The following is an 18599-nucleotide window of genomic DNA, read 5'->3' as shown; positions in this document are numbered from 1 at the left end:
GGACATGCTGAAGAAGATCCAGACTGGCGCATGCCGAGGACGACTGATCTCTCGGAGCGGGACAAATGGACCGGGGTCGATAATGTCCAGGAAGTGAGCGTCGAGAGGGCAGCGGGCAGCGGGCAGAAAGCAATACATACATACATACATACATACATACATACATAGGGCAAAGCAGAGAGGTGTGTGCAACGCTGGATGGAGATGGGTAGCAGTTTTGCGAGAAGAACCACACTACCCAATCCACTATCCCAGTCTTTTCTGTGAAAGTAAAAGCAACCTAACCAGGTCGAGTGGGAGAGGGTTGGATCAAATTGGACAATAGCCTCGGCGGACGGGATGTTGAAGCGAGCATCACACACTTACCCATACACACACACACTTGATGCTCATACACACACCCACCTGTACGTCGATTGTTTCGAGTTCGAGAGAGGGAGAGACAGACGGAGAGAAGTGTGTTCGTTGCGATAAGCCGCCCACAAGCGGGAATCCAATGATATCATGTGGGCCCCTGTGAATTGATGGCCGTCAAGGAACAAGAGGCCCGAGATGGTCTCATTTCACGGCGGAGAATTGTTTGTTCATTGGACTCGACCTTTCCCATCCACACAAACCGGGACCCAGGGCTTGCACAGACTCGAGATATCTGATGGCTGCAGGTCCATCTCGCAGCAAATGACAGCCCCGACTTGTCGCCTCTACCACCCAGAATTATATAGCCTGCCACCCCCGGGAATGCACAGCAGTTCAACCCGAGCCTACCACTGCCCGCCGCTCCGCCATGTATACCACTATCATGATGAGAAATGATGCTGTAGACCATGCAATGTGCGATGCGATGCGATGCACACCCCGTCGCCTAACTACTTCTCAGGGGGATGACTTGGATTATGCAGTCAATACTCGAAAACTCATTTGCTTCTTTTTCGCTCCCTACTGCTTTAGGCACATCCATCCATACATACTTGGACTTACAAATCGGTGACTGGCTGACGGACGGATTGACGGATTGCGGATTGCGGATTGCCCACATGCACTGACCGACCGACCCTTCGACCACGACCTCGACCCCATCCCACAAACCCCTGTCTTCTGTCTTCTCTGGATAATGGACGACGGACGACAATGGATAATGGTGGGAATCTGGTGACGGCTAGCTAGCAGGGATAGCCCAGGTCATGCACCCTTGCATCTTTTCATCCCAACTTCTTGACATGGCAACCCGCTGTTTCTATTGGAACGAGCTCGACGATACAAAAACCTCGAATTCACGACGACAGTTACTGAGCCCCTCATCCATCCAAATAGTCGAGCAACACATCCACTTAGGCTCGTACTACGCATCTTGATAATCAAGACTTTCCCACTGCCCATCACCAGTCGCCGAGCTTCTTGGCCAGAATGATCCTCTATTGGAGGGGCCAGCAAGTCATTCGACTACCTGCAATGTGGCTTGGTATCCAAACTGAATCCTGTCTTTGCCTGGTCCATTCAGTGATGCCAGAACACATACGGGAAACCGGTCAGCTGATCCCTCACCTCTGCCCTGGTTGACGAATACACGGGCGGATATGCCCATTCGGTCCAAAATACACGATGGCTTACGGTTTCTGAGCATCAACCCCCGGTCATGTGTACCACGCGGAATGCTATACTATACCGTATGTATGTACATGCAATATGTAGGCATGTACATAGCATATCTATGTACATACAGACCTACATACCACTGACCTTACCACCAACCCGGCCCTGGCCTCTACATACACACAAACAAGCACGCACACGCACGCACATGCGCATATAGGTACTAAAACAAAAAGCACGGGGGTGACAGGAGCATCGTGAGGCTTGTGCTTCTCCTCGCAGCTCCTCCACACATCTGCCGCCTGCATCGGCCCAGGCCAGGCTTCTGGCCCAGGCTGCCCGGCTGCCAGGCTCTTCTTTCCTCGTCGGCTCGGACGCTCGCTCACTCAAACTTTTCGAACCTACAAGGTAGCAGCACGGCAGTCGATGGAGATCCGTCTTTATTGATACAGACCGACCGGGGTAAAGCCCACGTAGAGTGATTATGTATAATATTGGAGTATTGTACTCCAAGCCCCACGGATTCATTCGCCCACGACGACGCAACCCAAGATTACATATCGAACACCAATTTGGGCGAACCAATATTCGATATTGGGAATCATCCATGCTATACTTGATTGAAGCCTCTAACCTACGGTTAACCCAAACCAGAAGAGCACGACCCAAGTCTGGCCTGCGATGCCGGGGCGGCCTCCCCCAAGCCCAGGTCCCCTTCGCTCATACCCAACGGCGATGTCAAGGTATCAGATGATTTCAGATCGTTGCCCAATTCTGCAAACCACACAACAACCTAGCGAGTGGAAGGGATCAATGGCACCAACAATACAAACCCTTGTTGCCTTGGCTTGGACTAGTCGCCTTTTTACCAATCGCTCCCCCGTTTTGCCCTCTTGTCTCGGTGATTATCGCGACCAGAGACCGAGGCAGAGGATGCGCAGCGCTGCGCAGCACTTTTTGCTCAACCAGTTTTGGTTCACAGTAGTGCGTTCAGAAGTAACACATGGCCAACGCGATGAGACCTCTCGTAGACAACCTGCGACTGACAATATATCGTGCAGTTCATTCGGATCTGTCATTGGCCGTGCTTTTCCTGGATGCCGATACGGATACTGTCCAACAACCATTGGACCAAAGAGGCAATGAGGCCCGAGCAGCGCCCATGCCGTGTCGCCGGCTCGTTTCCTGTTGGTCAGGTTGCCAGGGTTCCGGACTATCAATGCCATATCGATGCATCCACGACTCAAGCAAGGCTTTACAAATTACCATGGGTACCAGAATAAGGTATACACCATTGATGTAGCTTCTTGACCAGGGGCCCTCGTATAGGAAGGCGGCGCAACACATCAAGACATACGTTATATCATTGATGTGGTCGATGCCAACTTGGCTAGGCGTAGTCGATGTCGATCGGCCGGGTTCGACCGCACGCAGCAGCGATAGGCGCGACAGGCGCCCCTTCCCATGCCACGCCGTGCCCTGCCTGCTGTCCTGTCTGCCGATGGATACTCTCTGTTAGACCGGCAAATCTTTATTTTCCCTCCCTTTCGTTCGGATGCGCCTCGGCGACATTCATCATGCCCAGGACGCTACCAACAAAACGGCCGGAACCTGCAAGCTCCCGCCAGCTTGCGTTGCCGGACAGGCCAGTTAGTGGTGGCCCTTGAGCCGCCCCCCATCGAGCGCGGGAAGGGCTTGTCGATTCCTAGCCGGCAATAGCATGATGGCATGATAGCATGGACTTTATGGTGCACAGTTCGCTTCACTACACTCCACGACAAGCTTCCACGAGCTGGAAGGGGGTGTGTTTACCTGTCTGCCTGGCCCCAAGAAGCCTGGGTCTGCTTTCTTGTAGGACCCACGGGAGTGCTGCCGAATGTCACCATGCTCGCCAGTTGGAAATCTCATCAGGCACAATATCAGATAGTGCGACGCCGTTACAGAATTGACGGAGATAACCCAAGATTTGAACGAAGGCGGCTTTCGCGATACAATCGTGGTACAGTTCCCACCCTTCCTTGTCTACAGTTCCCCCTTCTCTGTCCTATCCTTCTCTTTCTCATGTACTTGTGTTCTCGTCTACCCCTGTACCGGACAAGCTGTTGGAGGAAGAAACTTATTTCGGCTGAACGTCCGCTAAGTCCAGCAACAAGGGACCCCGAGAAGGCTACCAGGGACCGCCCTAACAGGGGAGGGATTACCCATGTTATAGCGGAATCCGGTGCAGACGGGTCAACAGCAGCCCCCTCCAGCCGCTCCTTGTCCTCCATGCTGCCACTGTACAAGCACCGTCTGTGCTCAATTAGAGCTATGGAGCTAATGAAGGAGCCCGTGGCCCGTCCAAATTTATTCATCTCCATCCACCATCACCCATCCCTCTTCTTGACATCCCCCACCCCAGGTGCAGCCGTGGCCGCGCAGGGGTCCCTCCCCATTCCCATTGCGCATGAAGAAGGGGACGACATCTTCAAGTCTTCAGCTGCGAGCGAATACCAATGCTTGTCCATGCGATGCTTTGCCGCACACTGCAACACTACCTCGCCATATTTACCTATAGAACGGGCCGCTATTCGAGATGACGTTACTGCTACCCAAGAAGGCCGTGCGATTGTCTCTTGATGGATAAGCGATTGGGGAGTTGGCAGCATTCTGCGCATAGCAATCAATTACACATATCATGGCCCTGGCCCCCCATGTCGCGCGGGCGTGGCGTGGCGTGGTTTTAATATTTGCGGTTACGTATTCCCAACCTACATACATATCTACGGTCTTGTATCAATCTCTGTATCGATCGTGGAGGATACTCACCGTGGCCTCGGCGACGGACCTTTCCGGCAATCGGGTGGGTAATTTTCTTCTTCCTCGTCGTCATGATTCTTCCCACTGGGTCAAAAGAAAAGAAGGAGGAAAAGAGAGGTGTGACACGGCGGCAGGAACGGGAAAGTACCACAGGTCCTTGTTTCTTTTCCTTCCTTCTCTCTCCTCTTCTTTCTCTTCCTCGTCATGCAGCCAAGGGGAGGGTCCAACCAGAGACGGAGGAAAAAATAAGGCGAAAAAGGGAGGGGAGCTCGGGAGACACAATAAGAAACCCAAAAACGTACCGCTGAGCTGCTGAGTTGGTGGGCCCCGGGCGGTTAGGCATGTCTTGTGAATCGTCAACGTTAGGCACTAATTCGAGGGCCAGCCTACACCGCGAGACCGTTGAACAAAACAAGACGAAACAAACTGTCGGACATTTGTTTAACTGGGGAGGGGGTTTAGGGATTTTGGCACTTGGAGTAAGTAGGGGCGGCAGGGAAAGAAAGGTGGAAAGACAAAGAGGGAAAAAGAAACTAACAGGGTGAGACATGGAGATCTCTGCACTGCACTTTCGCCTTTCACGTCCAAGTAGCTGACTGGGAAGAGTCATACTTACAGAAGCTAGCTTCTTCCTCCTCCTCTTCTTTTCTTCAAACCTACCGAAGTGGAAGGCCTGGATGCACACGTGTGGACTTACATCTGTAGGCACTATGTAGGCGTCCAAGCACGTACAGGCATGATGGCGCACGAAGGATACGGCTAGATGAGCGCCCGGTTGAGCGATCCGTTTTCTCGAGTGGTACTGACGCTGCTGCTCCAATTGAATTTTCAGGTACTTGTCAAGAATTCGTTTTACACATCCCTGCTTGGGGCTTTTCTGGTCCTCTCTCCTCTCCTCTCCTCTCCTCTCTCTCTGTGTGTGTGTCTGTGTCTGTCCCCCCTTCGCCGCGGCGTCGGCGGCGGCGGCGGGGCGGCAGTAGTAGCAGTAGATACGTTCATTGCATGTGGGAAGGATGCACGATGATGAACAAACAACCAAACGAACCCAAAGGTTTCAGCCCCATTACTCTAGTTGCGTATGGCTGGCAGCTGGACTTGGACCTGGGCTGGGCTGGGCCTGGCATGGGAAAGAAGAAGGCCGGTCAACGACATGGGAACGAGCCAATCCACTGAGGCCAGCCCGGTACGCGCCGAGTGCTTAACCTAGCAGCTTAGGTGGGAAAAAGAGGGAAAAGCAAGGATTTTTTTCATGGTAATTCTCTCATCTCGAAGGTGGAGGAGACTTGATTAGTTGAATGGCCGATACTCCGTATATACTGCAAGGCATGATTTCGGTGGGTTCGATTTGATCCATCGAACCAGAGACTTCACGTGCCTTACTTTTTTTGGCTTCCTAAACTTTGGCTCTCGTTACCCCGTGCCTTGCGTTGCCCTACATTTGCTGATCCGCTCTCCATGCTTTGGCCGCATACGAAGAGGCCCTTCGGTTATGCAGGTCAGGTGAGGCGGCTGTCCTTGGGGGAGTGCAGTAGCCAAGCCAGCAGGCGCTTTGGGTTGGGGGTCCCCTCCCTCCCCCAAAGGTGTGGCGCAAGTCTGGACTGTCTGCCATCCATCCATCCATCCATCCGTCCCGACCGACACCATACCAACATTCTTCAAGTATCATCATGGAATACATGTACATCGGACACACATCGCCGTGGCGAGCGAGTGGGGTTCGGTCCTTTGGGCATCCGGGCGATAACGGGTATCCCCGCATCAGCAGGAAGAACAAACCAAAAAAATCGGTTATCAGAATCGAATCATTCATTCATTCGTGAATCTGAATATAGAACTTTTCCTGGGTTTTTCTTTTCGTCGTGTAGTTCGACAGGGCTGGGATTGGCACAGGTCGCCGGAAAGCAGCTCTGCCCTGCCAACTGTCCTGGCCTCTCAACTTGGTCAACCATACGGAGTAACCCCTTTCGAGTAAAACACCCGATGCCCAAACCCGTCCCGTGGAGTCTGACATTTCTCCAAAGTGCTTCCAAACACACAATCATCCGGTCCATTTTCGGCACCGAACCGATCAACAAGCCTCTGTAATGCAGTAACCCGCAAGCCCGACTTGGGCAATGGCCCTTCTTGTAAAAGACAGCCACCTGAACAAGTCACCATGACGTGTATACCCTCGTGATGCGCAAACTTGGCGCCGCATGTATAGAAGTTGCCGACTGTAGAGACAGAGGAAGCTGCCAGTGCTAGCTTCTCTATGCACCGCGCGATCGCTCAATCAGCGCTTCTGGATTGTCACTGTCGAGAAGGGTTAGTACGCCGACAACGACTCGACCTCCAGTTCAGGAGGGGCGGGATGGTTGAAACGTTACCTATGTCTTCGTCTGCTAATTCGTGAGATAGGCCCACTATGAAAAAGATGATTAGCATCGCTACCCCAACTCCAGTACCGAGTCTCAATCTTGCCGAATGGTGCTACTACCCAACTCGAGCAAACTGCCCACGGCTGAGAAGGGAGGGGCCTGGACCAGCATGGACAACTTACCTCGTTGGGGCTGGTGCTTGACAGATTTGCCATACACGATTGCCGTCTTGAAGTTCTCAACCAAGCTACGATGGATAGCGTTACAGAAGTCCTCGACTATGTCCCAAATAAGTCAGTAAATAGAGCAAGCGTTCCAAATGCAGGATACCATAGCCTCCCCAAACCGGGGCACGTTTTGGTCCAAGTCGAAGCCGTGAGATACGTACCTGTGTGTCGCCCGGCACGTAACACAACGGGTTCGGAATAGTCGGGCATCTTGCCCTTCGGCTTTGTGTACACTCGCTTGAGCTGCAGCTTGTCCCACCTGTATAGCGATTAGTATCTAAACTTCAGCACTACCCCTGGGTCTGCTTACATAGCTTCCATAAGTTCCTGCGATGGAAATTAGCAAAGATGTGACTTTCAGCATAAGGCACTGTCAGGACAGCTTACATCAATATTCCAACCATGTTCCGAGCTAATCGGTACTGCGTTGGGGATGCGGTAGAGCAAGTCGAGCTCTTCGATGCTGATAGCATCAATCTTGTTAAGGACATAGATAACTGGGATGTAACTGCGGCTTCTTGCTTCCAGTACATCGATCAAGTCGTCAATCGTAGCGTCGCATCCTAAGACCATGTCAGCAATGTTGAGCCAGGCCAGTAGAAAATAGCCGAGAACGACACTAGTCACGGCCTTGTATTGGCCATGAAGGTTGCAATCTCCAAGAGTTCGCTTAGGGTAGGAACGCCGATGGGCACGTACTGATCGCAATATCCGCCGAGTTGATACGGTACTCGTTCATGACGGCCTTGATCTCGTCGTGGTCGATATGGGAAAGAGGCACCGTGTTGGTGATGTTCAATCCTCCCTTATCCTTCTTCTTGAAAGTGATGTTGGGCGGCTCTGGGCAGGGTCAGTTACCAGTTACATGAGTCGTAGTAGGGACCACCTTACGCTTGTTGATTCTGATACCGAAACCCTCCAACTCGGTTTCAATCACTCGCTTGTCTGTCAGGGGCTTGTTCACGTCGAGAACGATGAAGATCAAATGGCACGTCTTTGCCACAGCAATAACCTGTCGTCCACGGCCACGGCCGTCCTTAGCTCCCTCAATAATGCCAGGCAAATCGATCATTTGCAACGGCGCCCCTATTGAACATGATTAGCAGTAATTCTTCAGATGTGCTTGGGATTTTCAGGGCCTACCGTTGTACGTGACCTGACCAGGCACTGACGTAAGGGTTGTGAACTCGTATGCAGCAGCTTCTGAGTGCTGACCCGTCAAACGCGACATGAGAGTACTCTTTCCAACGGAAGGAAATCCGATAAAGCCTGTAGGATCGGAAGTGTCAGTTGACCCTGGAGAAGACCCGGTGGAAGACCCAGGGGACCAGATTCACCGTTCGGTGACACAAAGGACCTTTCTGGCATTGGGCAGCAGAAATGATTCTGTTACCTACCAATACTAGCCACGCCAGTTCTCGCAACGTCAAAACCAGCTCCGCCGCCGCCGCCGCTCGATGTCGGGGTCAGCAGTTCACGCTTGAGCTTGGCCAGCTTGGCCTTCAGTTGACCCAAATGGAACGAAGTTGCCTATATAGCGCGTTAATCGTGCGGCTCTCTTTCCGATGAAACAAGCCGAACTGGGGCATCATAGGTAATGAAACCGTGCCTATGGCTCAGGAACAAACGCCACCATATCCGTACCTTGTTCTTCTGAGTCCGAGCCATCTCGGACTCAATCTCCTTGATCTTATCCACTGTGGTCGACATCTTTGCGGTATTTTCGACAGACCTGGTTCACTAGAGATATTTCTTCAGACAGCAATTCGCTGCAATACGAGGCTCTCAGATGTCCCCGAAATATGTCTTGACGGCGATTCCAGTTCGGCGTCGATATCGAGGCTTCAAAAGTCGTTCTTTGGTGGGGCAGTGAATTTGGCTTGTGACGTCTTGTTTTGCCCCACGTAAGGATGTGTTTTTTGTCCTCCGGGGTTTATCCGAGGCGCGAATATGAGTAATGACTTGAATTGAACTGAATGCATGCATCACACTGGCTCGACGTCGTGATTTCAAGCCTCTGTCCAAAAGGCAAAGCATTGTTCAGATGGGCCAAGTCATTTGTCGTTGTCAATGTTACTGGCGCGTACATCTTCACTCATCTGCATACCTGCTATCATCGAGCTAGAGAGATCGTTCTTCGGACTGGACAGTGTAGAAACCACTATTGACCATTTTGATACGGAACTAGTTGCGAAGCACACTGCCATGTATGGTAGTATCGCATGTGTCCATATATTGGATTGCTCTAGACCTTAATAGTACACAACACCTTCCATCAGATACCTTGTAGTACGGTGTAACTCAGCCGATACTATTTGCCCTTCTTCAAAGGTGGTGCCAATCTCGACTTTCCCGCTAGGGTGTCCTATCCGTAGTGTCGAGCCTTTGCCCTCGCCATGGCGGGCAAGCTGAGAGGGTATAGTTCCTGGCATACTAGCTGCGGCTCCCAGGCAGAGTGCAAGTGTCAGGGGAACGGCTTTATGAGCTTGGCCCATTGACAGTGCCAGGCATCGGATATCGATACCTTCGTTGTCTGAGACGGGAAGCAGCGTTACGATCTTCGGGACGCTCCCTACTGCTGGGTTGAGGCCCATCTTCTCCGCCCCAGCTTGACGTATGAGCTCAAGTCGAGCTTTCAGCTTCGAGTCCTCTTCAACGAAGGAGGGGGTGAAAAGGCCCGGCGATGGCACCCCTTTACGTCCATCGATTTCCAAGTCTGAGGCCCGAATGAACACTCCTGGATTGGATACATCGACCAAGGAAGCCTCGATCTGACTGCCATCGCGAAGCGTCAGGGTGTCTATAGGGTTACCGGTAGGTAATATCCGCCCTGTCTTTGCCCCAGCAGGGTTCAAGAAGCTCATCGTGATTCTTGATTGTGCACCCGGCACGCCATCAATCGCATAGTCACCCTCCTCACAGAATTTGGGCGGGTTTCCGGCGAGCTGGAACCGGGAGTGCATGATCTTAGATGTGTTGGTGTTGAAAATGCGAACAAGGGCCTCGTCCTTGCGTTGGTTGCGCGAGCCGCCGCGCAGCGTCTCAAGGCTAGCCACAAGCCCGAGATCCCAGGCACACGGCCCGACGGCCGCTGACATGTTGCCACAGTTTCCTGCCATATCGAGGGCAGCATCTTTCACGCCTACCTGGACGAAAGTGAAGTCCACGTCGGCGTCGGATCTCTCCGATGACGAAATGATACAAATCTTCGAGGTCGAGGATATCCCACTCCCTATTAGGTCAGGACAGTCAGCACGTGAGGCAACATCATTGGGTGTGATTGATGATTGCACTTGCCCATCCCATTGAGCTGCCTGCCGTATGGGTCGGGTGATCCCATGGCTTGGGGCAGGACATCCTGCCATTGAGCTTCCGGTGGCAGATCATCACGTTTGATGATGAGTCCATTCGATGTACCTCCTCGGACGAAGAGAGCCGGGAAGCCTCGGCGCTTGTAGCGTGTTGAGGTCGTCTGCGATCGGACAGTCTGGCATACACTCCTATGTGTCCATAGTCGTGCTGAGCATGGCAGGCGAAGCCTGCTAGCGGAGGTACAGATGGGCTTCATGAGACGGCTGCCTTACGATAACGAGCTGGGCAAGTCTCTGGAAGAAAGTTGTAGCATATCTTAGAACTGTGGTCCGGTTGTTGTCATGGAACGCAGTCAAGTTGGAAGCAAGAAGGGACATTGGACAGGCAAGTCATGCCCCGCAATTAGTACGATGATCTCTCAGTACGTATGCCGAAACATACCAAACCCTAATACTCTTCCAGTAATCTATATATTTCGTACATGTTTCCTCTCCTCATGAACCAATTGTTCGTAAAGCTGGAAAATTAGAAGTATTCACTCATCCTTATTTTCATTTAGGACGTTAAGTATACGATACGACGAGGAGGCGAAATCGGTAGTATATCACGATAGATAGATTGGATATCATACAGAGCATAGTAGAAAATACACATGGATACTTAGATGTAATTGGCTATTGATTGGCACACGACTAGGTATCCAGAGCAGAGGGCTGCATTTAAGATCCAGTATACCGGAGCTGTCAGCGCAGTGCGGCTATGATATTAATCTAGTGGGGGTCGGTTCGTAGTCACCAGTACTGTACATGATCAGCGAGAAGCGATATGCCATAACCAGTATGTCCAAGGCCTTTTCTTTACCTTCTAGCTTACTTACTGTCCCTCTGTAGCCAGCTTGACAACATCGGCCCACTCCTGAGGTCTAACTCTGCCATCGGCCCAGACGCTATTCAGATATGCTTCGGTGTCCTTGGCCCACGATAACAGATGCTCTTCAGCACCCCACTCGCCCATTGCCATCAGGCCGACAGGTAACTGGCCTTCGCCCTGCTCCGGGTTTATGTAGCCGACTGGGGCCGAAAGAGCAGGGCATCCGGTGGAGTTGGCAAGCCAGATATACCTGTATCGTCGTCAGTAGGTTATCCTAGTACTCCGAGGAGCGAAACAAGAGAGATTCTTACATCATCTGTCTGATAGTGGTGTTGCCATCGCTGAAGCCGTATGCTTGGTCTCCAGGGTGGACTTTCCAGCCTGCGTCCGGCGCCGTGGGCGTCAAGATGAGCATGCCGGGATACTTCTTCCACAAGAAGGCAAGATGCCCCATGATGAGCTCGCGTAGCTGGCCGTACTTCAACATGTCGACTGCCGAGGTCTCGGCACCCATGGTCATGAGGATGGCGTTGGCGTGGTTTACCAGCGAGAGGGCTTTGCTAGGGTCGGGATGGCGGTGGCGCTGGTGATCCGTCAACTCGCCGAGGGCCCAGGCGCTGTGAGCGAGTTGGCCCTCACGGATGTAGGGGATGTGTATCTCTACGACCTCGTAGCCGAGCTTCTCCTTGAAGTGAGCTATAGTCTTCTTGGTGACCTCGAGGACGGCGGGCGAGGCCTTGTCAAACCACTCCGAGTAGATCCCGAGCGTCTTCTTCGCCGTGGGGCTCGGAGGGATCGAAGGTGCGAATGCGCCCTGGACCGGATCGTCGGGGTTGGGCGCCGCCATCAGTCGGTAGGCGAGCGTCAGGTCGGCCACGGTCGCGGCTTTGGGCCCCGCAACACAGATGGCGGAGTTCATGGTCCATATGCGATGCAGTGTGGGCTTGAGTCCATACATCCCACAGAAACTAGAGGGGATGCGGATACTGCCTCCCGCATCGGTGCCGATCGCGATCGGCACCAGGCCTGAACTAAGGGCCGACGCACCGCCCGACGACGAGCCGCCCGTGTAGTACGAGGTGTTGCACCAATTTACAGGCGACTTCCCCGGCGTGGATTACAGCCGCTCGTGTCGGATCCGAGTTCGTGCATGGTCACCTTGCCAATCATCAAGCCACCGGCTGCCTCCAGCTGTGCGATGGGCCATATGGTCTCTTCCGCCTTGTCGAAACAGGGAATTCCTTCTTGGGGCTGGAGTCCGATGTGAGAGGTGTACCCCTTGACGTTGAGATCGTCTTTGACAGCGAATGGAACGCCATCGAGCACACTGAGGGGCTTTCCAGCAGCGTATCTCTTGGCCGAGGCCTTGGCGGCCTCAAGCACAATATCCTCATTGACAGCGGCCCAAGCAGCTCCGTACTTGGCCCCGGACTCCTCATCTTGGGAGATCAGAGGAAGGATGGCCCCGGCGACTTGCACCGGTGTCAGTTTTCCTGACTTGTACAACTCATGGTAGTCGGCAGCAGAGTGGAAGCGCCCCGCCAGATCAACTGGCTGTCTCTGAACCAGATCAGGAGTGATGCCTGGTTTCGATTGGGCGTCATCCCCCGAGCCCAGAGGGGTAACAACCGGCTACTCGATCTGCGTAAGCAAATGCGACTTCTGGTCCTGCGGCACCGCGGGTGTGCTGGGTAAACTCACCTGTAAGCGGGAGGTATAGTTGCTGAGTTCTGGGATGTCTTTGATGGTGCCAAACTGAGCATTGGTCCACACGGCTTTGGCTACCATAGCAGACCGCGTTATACTTGCACATTGGTTACCAAATCGCTCGATAATGCATTGATAGCGAACATGCTACTTACAGAGCCGAGGCCAAGACGAGCGTCCATCCTCGCATCACCGGGTTACTGTCTTCGGTGTGTATGTATGGAGTCTTAGGGCCTTCGCGGGCCTGGGGATAGCCCACGAAGCGCTGGGCAGATGCCATCTTTGCTTCCAGAGAGATAAATGCTCCTTCAGTGAGCTTCACAATGGTTGGTCGTGGGTAGTGAGTAGATTGAGCTACAGAGTGGTCTAAGGGAGCCGCCCGGGAGACAGATAACAGAGCAAAGCCGCGCCGAATTCTAAGCAAGACGTGTTTTCTAAAGTTTATGCAAAGAATCATATGTTCGTTTCCACACAAACCTTGCCGACCCCACGTTTTCAGCTTCGCGTCTGCTCCGAGTACGAGTGCTGCGGATTGACTGACTGCTGTCTGATTTGCCCAGGTCACAGTGTATCAGATGAGTTGACCCTGCTCTTTGAACATTGATGGATTCGACAGATGCCCGTTCCAACCTGCCTATGCTAATGCTAAATGACATTGGAGCTTGAGTTTAATCTTGCAGCTATAGCCGCTCTAAAAAGGTGGCCTGCCAAACCCAGCTGTATAGCACAGAGATTATGTAATTTGAAACCAGCTTATGGAACCATTCAATGGGACGGGACCCATAAGCCGCAGAGTCTCAGAGTCTCCACCGGTCGACTGAGCTCAAATTCCAGCTAGAAAATCCAGCTCCCACCCCTCCCTCCACGGAAAACTCTGCTATAAGGTCGTCTATAGCCACACCAATCACCAACAACCAACACACCGACTGATCGTCTCAACGATCGGATCTCATCGCAGCTCGGTTAGCTCAGTTGGTTAGAGCGTCGTACTAATATACTCTCTCTTGAGTCGAGTATAATATGTAATGCGAAGGCCATGAGTTCAAGCCTCATACTGAGCAGCACCTTCTCTTTTGCGCTGTCGCACCCCTCATAGAGTCTCTGTTCACCTGTGTTAGTGTCTTTTGCTTTGTCCTGCTCTTTGGTCTTTTCTTTTGAAGCCCGACGATGCAGTCACGCACCCCTGGCCCAGCAAGCAACACAGGGGCAGCACAAGGGTTAGAGCGCATACTAATTCTCTCACCAGTATATTGAGTAATGTGCAGGCCATAAGTTCAAGCCTTGCTAAGCATTTCCCGCTTTATCTCTTTCTCTTTGAGTTCTGTATTCTGTCTATTGTTGAGTACGGAGAGCGTCGTATTCATATCTTCTCACGAGCATGTTGAGTAATGCAAAGGCCATGAGTTCAAGCCTCACATTGGCCACTTATTTCTTTCGCCGCTCTGGGGCCATGCACTTCTGCCGACTGACGTCTCTACGACTCAAGACCCTTAACTTGGGCATTATGCTTTGTTCGCTATTATCAAGAACGATGCTTTCAGATCGGAAGTTGAGTTTCGAAGTCCTGTCTTTAGAGCTTAGTCGTATGTTTGAGATGGCATGTAACTTATGACTACCTCGGCGTCGACCACCCGTGCTGGCCACATGGACATAAAGAGTACCATTTGGGCTATTGCACGCCGCAAGGTGCTGATTTACCAGACCAATCACCAATCGCTGAGAGCGGATTAGACAGCACGGGGACCGTCGGAAATCCTGTGAAAGGATCGATGTCCTGAATCCAATTACATTCATAATCCGGGCAGAAGGCAAAAGAAGCGGTTGGTATTAATACAGAGATATGCACATATAGCACAGCTAGTCATGCAGACTTCGTTGTCAGTTGTGGGCTGAAATGCAAGCTGCATGCTGCAAGCTTAGCTGTTCATTGACCGATATTTGCTGCCAGGGCGGACCGGCCGGCCTCATATAAGTCGGCACACCTTAAGACATTATGCGAGACGGCTATAATGCATTATACACACCTGCCTATGCAAATGTATAAGAATGGACAGCCGGAGAAGCCCTGGCCTGCCTGGTTTTTGAGGGGAACATCGCTTGTTTCGATCCTGGATCTTGATGGAATAGGACCCGCCGGCATGGTCCTCGATACAGGTACGGTGCGCTAGGTGAACAATACCGCGACTGAAACATAAAGAAGATGGCGGGCATGAATTTTTCGCTCCCAAGCGCCGCTGGCACACTAGCCCTAGTGGGCGGCATCGTGGCATTGGCATTGGCTAATTGTGCATACCGCCCTTCTGGCCTGCGCAGGCGAGGCAGTCCAGTACTGGTCCAGGGCAGTCCAGCGTAGTACCATGGATGAAAGGAGCATGATCGGAGATATTCGGGTGGGGAGCTGGCGCGGGGAACTATCATGCCTACCTAGTACACGTATGCAAGGCATGGCCAGTTACGTAGTAGGATGTATGTGCCACTATACAGTACGCGACGAGAGCCGCCAGCGTGGTTCAGTGCACGCGAGCAAGCGGAGAGCAGCGCAAGGGGACGGGGTGATTGGAGGGGAGCAGCGACTCTGCCGTATCCTCTCCAACTTGGCGGGTCGTTCCGGTTTATTAGCGCAGCCAGCAGCTTCTGGTGCGTTGCCGACCGAGATATTTACACGGTGCAATTTTTTCTTCCTCTCTCCGTGCTTTGCGCGCATCCTTCCCAATCTCTCCTCACACAGCAGAAGGTCAAGGCACAAGGCACACCCTTTTTGCCGAATTACAAGGTGCCTGGGCCAACTAGAGACAACAACCCCTAACGGTCTCCAAACTAGACGTTTCTGGCCCCCGTTCGGAAGACCATTCGCCCGCTAAAGCCGTGTAGGAGTCCCCCGATCAGAGGAGAAAAAAAGAGACGAGCTTCGCATAGCGTCATCTCGGCCCATGCACTAACACAGCTCGGACAGTTCCACCACACCACACACTCCTTCCTATTATTCCTTCGGAAATCATCATCAACCCGCCGGCCGCCCACATCGACAGACAAGTTGGCTTCAACTTTCGCTACCGCCATCCCGATTAACCTCGAAGCCACACCTACAACGACCTCTTGCGCCTACGCCCTAATCGACCGTCCCCGTGACACCGTGACACCTCCCAATTGACAGGCCCGCCCTACTTCCCGCCGCATCGCCACAGCCTCTCTGCGGCAATTGCATCCCGAAATTTTATCCCGTCTTGCCCAATACGATGCGCCCGTAACCGCGACGCCAATTCAACATGGCCTTCAACTTCAACTGGTCGCCGCTCACGGCCGACGAAGATTTCTACCAGAGAGCTCGCAACCTGCTCACGACGGCCCTGAACAAATCCCCGAAGCCCCCGATCATAGTCGATGACATCTTGGTTACCGAGCTCAACCTGGGCTCCATACCACCCGAGTTGGAGATACTAGAGATAGGGGACCTAGCCGAAGACAGGTTCCGGGGCATTTTCAAGATGTGTTATTCGGGCGACGCCTACTTGACGTTACGGACAAAAGTCCAGGTACGTTCTGGATTTTCTTCTCCCTCTGGTGCGGCATCGCCGCTCGACAGTCACAACCCCCACCGAGGACCGGACCTCCGACTACAACCACAATTACCTCATGTCGATGATTGAATAGACAAGGTCTATCTCTACATGCGCATTATAATATCTGGATTGCGGCACCAATGCTCAAGTGGCAAAGCAAACTGGAAGATTTTTGGTGGCCTCGGTCAACACAGCCGGTGATCCATAAGCTCCGATGCAAAATCGGGTTTCTTGGGACGGCCGTCTCCCTCCTCTTTGCCCCTTGATTTCATCAATGTTTGGTTCGTCGCGAGATGCCAATCCCAAATTGTGATGATTTCGACGCGATTGTGGATCATAAGCATGAACAATCGAAATTGGAATCAGGGATTCGCGGAGTTTTGGAGGTTCATCCTGCCGCTTTAGGAATAATTTTGGTGTTATACAATGGCTAATATAGCAACATTTGCAGGCAAACCCCCTCAACACATACTTGTATGCGAAGCCAACCTTCACCTCGCCACAACCAGTAGCAGCCGCCGCAGGACTCACGATACCGTTGTCTATTACGCTGTCTGAAATCAAGCTGTCAGCCTGCGTTATTCTGGTCTTCTCCAAGCAAAAAGGCTTGACCTTGGTCTTCCAAGATGACCCGCTTGAGTCTATCAAGGTCTCGTCGACCTTTGACTCTATCCAGTTTGTTCGGGATTATCTGCAAAGAACCATCGAGGGTCAGTTGCGTAGCTTGATGATGGATGAATTACCAGCCATCATCCACAGACTCTCCCTGCGACTTTGGTGCCCGGATCAACTCCCGAGAGAAGATACCGATCTACCAAAAGAAAGTTGGAAGACGAGATTGCCATTGATCCATTTGCTGCTACGCCGTCTGACGCTGTAGATGCGAATGGTCACGTGCTTGATGCGAACGAGATATCGTCCTTATCCCTGGACGGGTCAGAAACCCATTCGCTATTCTCACAGAAGAACCTGCTGCGCCTGGGTGCTTTGAGCGATTCGCAGCGGACTTTATCGTTGTTCACGCCAGGTATTCCCGATGTTCTCGTTCGGGCGTGGGCTGCGCCGACGGATCGAGTTGATGCGACGCGCTCGACGCCGTTGGCAGCACCCAGTCTAATGCGCGCCCAGTCGGTGCAAGGAGGTTCAACTACTTATACATTCACCGACACCGGCAGTCTTGATAATGGCCAGCTGCCTTCCCGCCCATCCCTAGTAAGCCTGAATTCAGCAACCACGGGTCTCTCTCTGGGCGCAGGTCGAAATACTCGCATGTCGCGTAAGAAGAAAACTCGAGTGGTCAACTTGCGCCGTTCGAAGCCGAACTCAGAAAGCGAGACGCAAAGCGACATGGGAGAGATGGGCGACTCCGCTTCCGAAAGTGCCTCTGTCGTTGCTCCTAGCTCAGAGCCCGTGTTGCCGGCTGCTATTCCTGAGCTACCCGAGGAAGATGCGTTTGTATCAGCAGGGAGCAGGGTGCGGTTCACGACGGGAGCTGAGAAGGAGCTCCTGCTCGAGCACCGTTGGACATGGACATGTACAAGGACCCTGCAATGATGTCCGCCGAAAAGAATAGCATGTCTCGTCCTGCTCAACAAGAGAAACCTCGTGTTTCCGTACCGGCTGCATCGTCCAAGAGTCCCTTCGACTTGGATAGAAAGAGGAATGAAGGCTCCGACACCTCTTCAGTCATCCTGGAGCAAGCGTGGATCAGCAAAATGGCTGGCGAGATCGCTCGTCGTGTTTATGACGAAAAGCAACGCAACGCAAATTTCTGGGCTGACAGGGACGACGTCCCGCCGCCAGCCTACGAAGCCACCCAATAGATCTACACCGCAGTACTTCCCGTCACTTAGACCTTTCTTTTGTACATACAACCGCAAAAAGATTGCGATGGCGTTATTGGGAGCTAAGCTTTTGGGGGTTTGGCACACAATGTTTAATGTGTATTGGGCTTTGTTTTTTTGTTTTCAATGTATGGCGTTATAGGCGAAGGGCTACGACAAAAACAGGCGAGGGATTGCATTCGACTCTGATTCATTGCTACGTGGGATAGCGCAGGTTGATCCTTCGAAAAAGGTGTGACGGCCGAGAAAACACAAGGGCGATCGCAACGACGTTATGCGAGCGCCTTTCTATTGGATGGAGAAGCGAAATGGGCTTTCGTCACTCCCTTAGGA

General features: G+C 52.6%; 4 protein-coding genes across 4 annotated transcripts; 1 reads left to right on the top strand and 3 right to left on the bottom strand.

Moving 5' to 3' along the window:
* Positions 1-6661: 6661 nt before the first annotated feature.
* Positions 6662-8683, bottom strand: PG998_000396 (GTP-binding protein RBG1; the record flags this gene model as incomplete). Its single annotated transcript, XM_066867214.1, has 11 exons — positions 6662-6681; positions 6756-6791; positions 6929-7024; positions 7135-7232; positions 7284-7300; positions 7361-7536; positions 7673-7813; positions 7865-8059; positions 8117-8242; positions 8371-8503; positions 8618-8683. The coding sequence occupies 11 exons, from the start codon at positions 8681-8683 to the stop codon at positions 6662-6664; spliced, it is 1104 nt and encodes a 367-aa protein (XP_066735629.1).
* A 542-nt stretch (positions 8684-9225) lies between these two features.
* On the bottom strand, positions 9226-10472 carry PG998_000395 (uncharacterized protein; the record flags this gene model as incomplete). The annotated part of the gene is made up of 2 exons (XM_066867213.1): positions 9226-10201; positions 10267-10472. Coding segments are annotated over 2 exons (1182 nt in total), but the record flags the coding sequence as incomplete, so codon positions are not given.
* Positions 10473-11158: 686 nt separating this feature from the next.
* On the bottom strand, positions 11159-13142 carry PG998_000394 (uncharacterized protein; the record flags this gene model as incomplete). Its single annotated transcript, XM_066867212.1, has 5 exons — positions 11159-11405; positions 11467-12257; positions 12314-12787; positions 12857-12959; positions 13018-13142. 5 exons carry the CDS (start codon positions 13140-13142, stop codon positions 11159-11161), a joined length of 1740 nt encoding a protein of 579 aa, XP_066735627.1.
* Positions 13143-16128: 2986 nt separating this feature from the next.
* On the top strand, positions 16129-18245 carry PG998_000393 (mitochondrial distribution and morphology protein 34; the record flags this gene model as incomplete). Its single annotated transcript, XM_066867211.1, has 4 exons — positions 16129-16395; positions 16874-17097; positions 17169-17895; positions 17964-18245. The coding sequence occupies 4 exons, from the start codon at positions 16129-16131 to the stop codon at positions 18243-18245; spliced, it is 1500 nt and encodes a 499-aa protein (XP_066735626.1).
* Positions 18246-18599: the final 354 nt, after the last annotated feature.

Source organism: Apiospora kogelbergensis (assembly GCF_038363985.1).
Source record: "Apiospora kogelbergensis strain CBS 113332 chromosome Unknown utg000001l_segment0_segment0, whole genome shotgun sequence".
Classification (NCBI taxonomy): Eukaryota; Fungi; Ascomycota; class Sordariomycetes; order Amphisphaeriales; family Apiosporaceae; genus Apiospora; species Apiospora kogelbergensis.
Note: the sequence above shows the minus strand (reverse complement) of the source record. Positions and strands in the feature narration are given on the sequence as shown.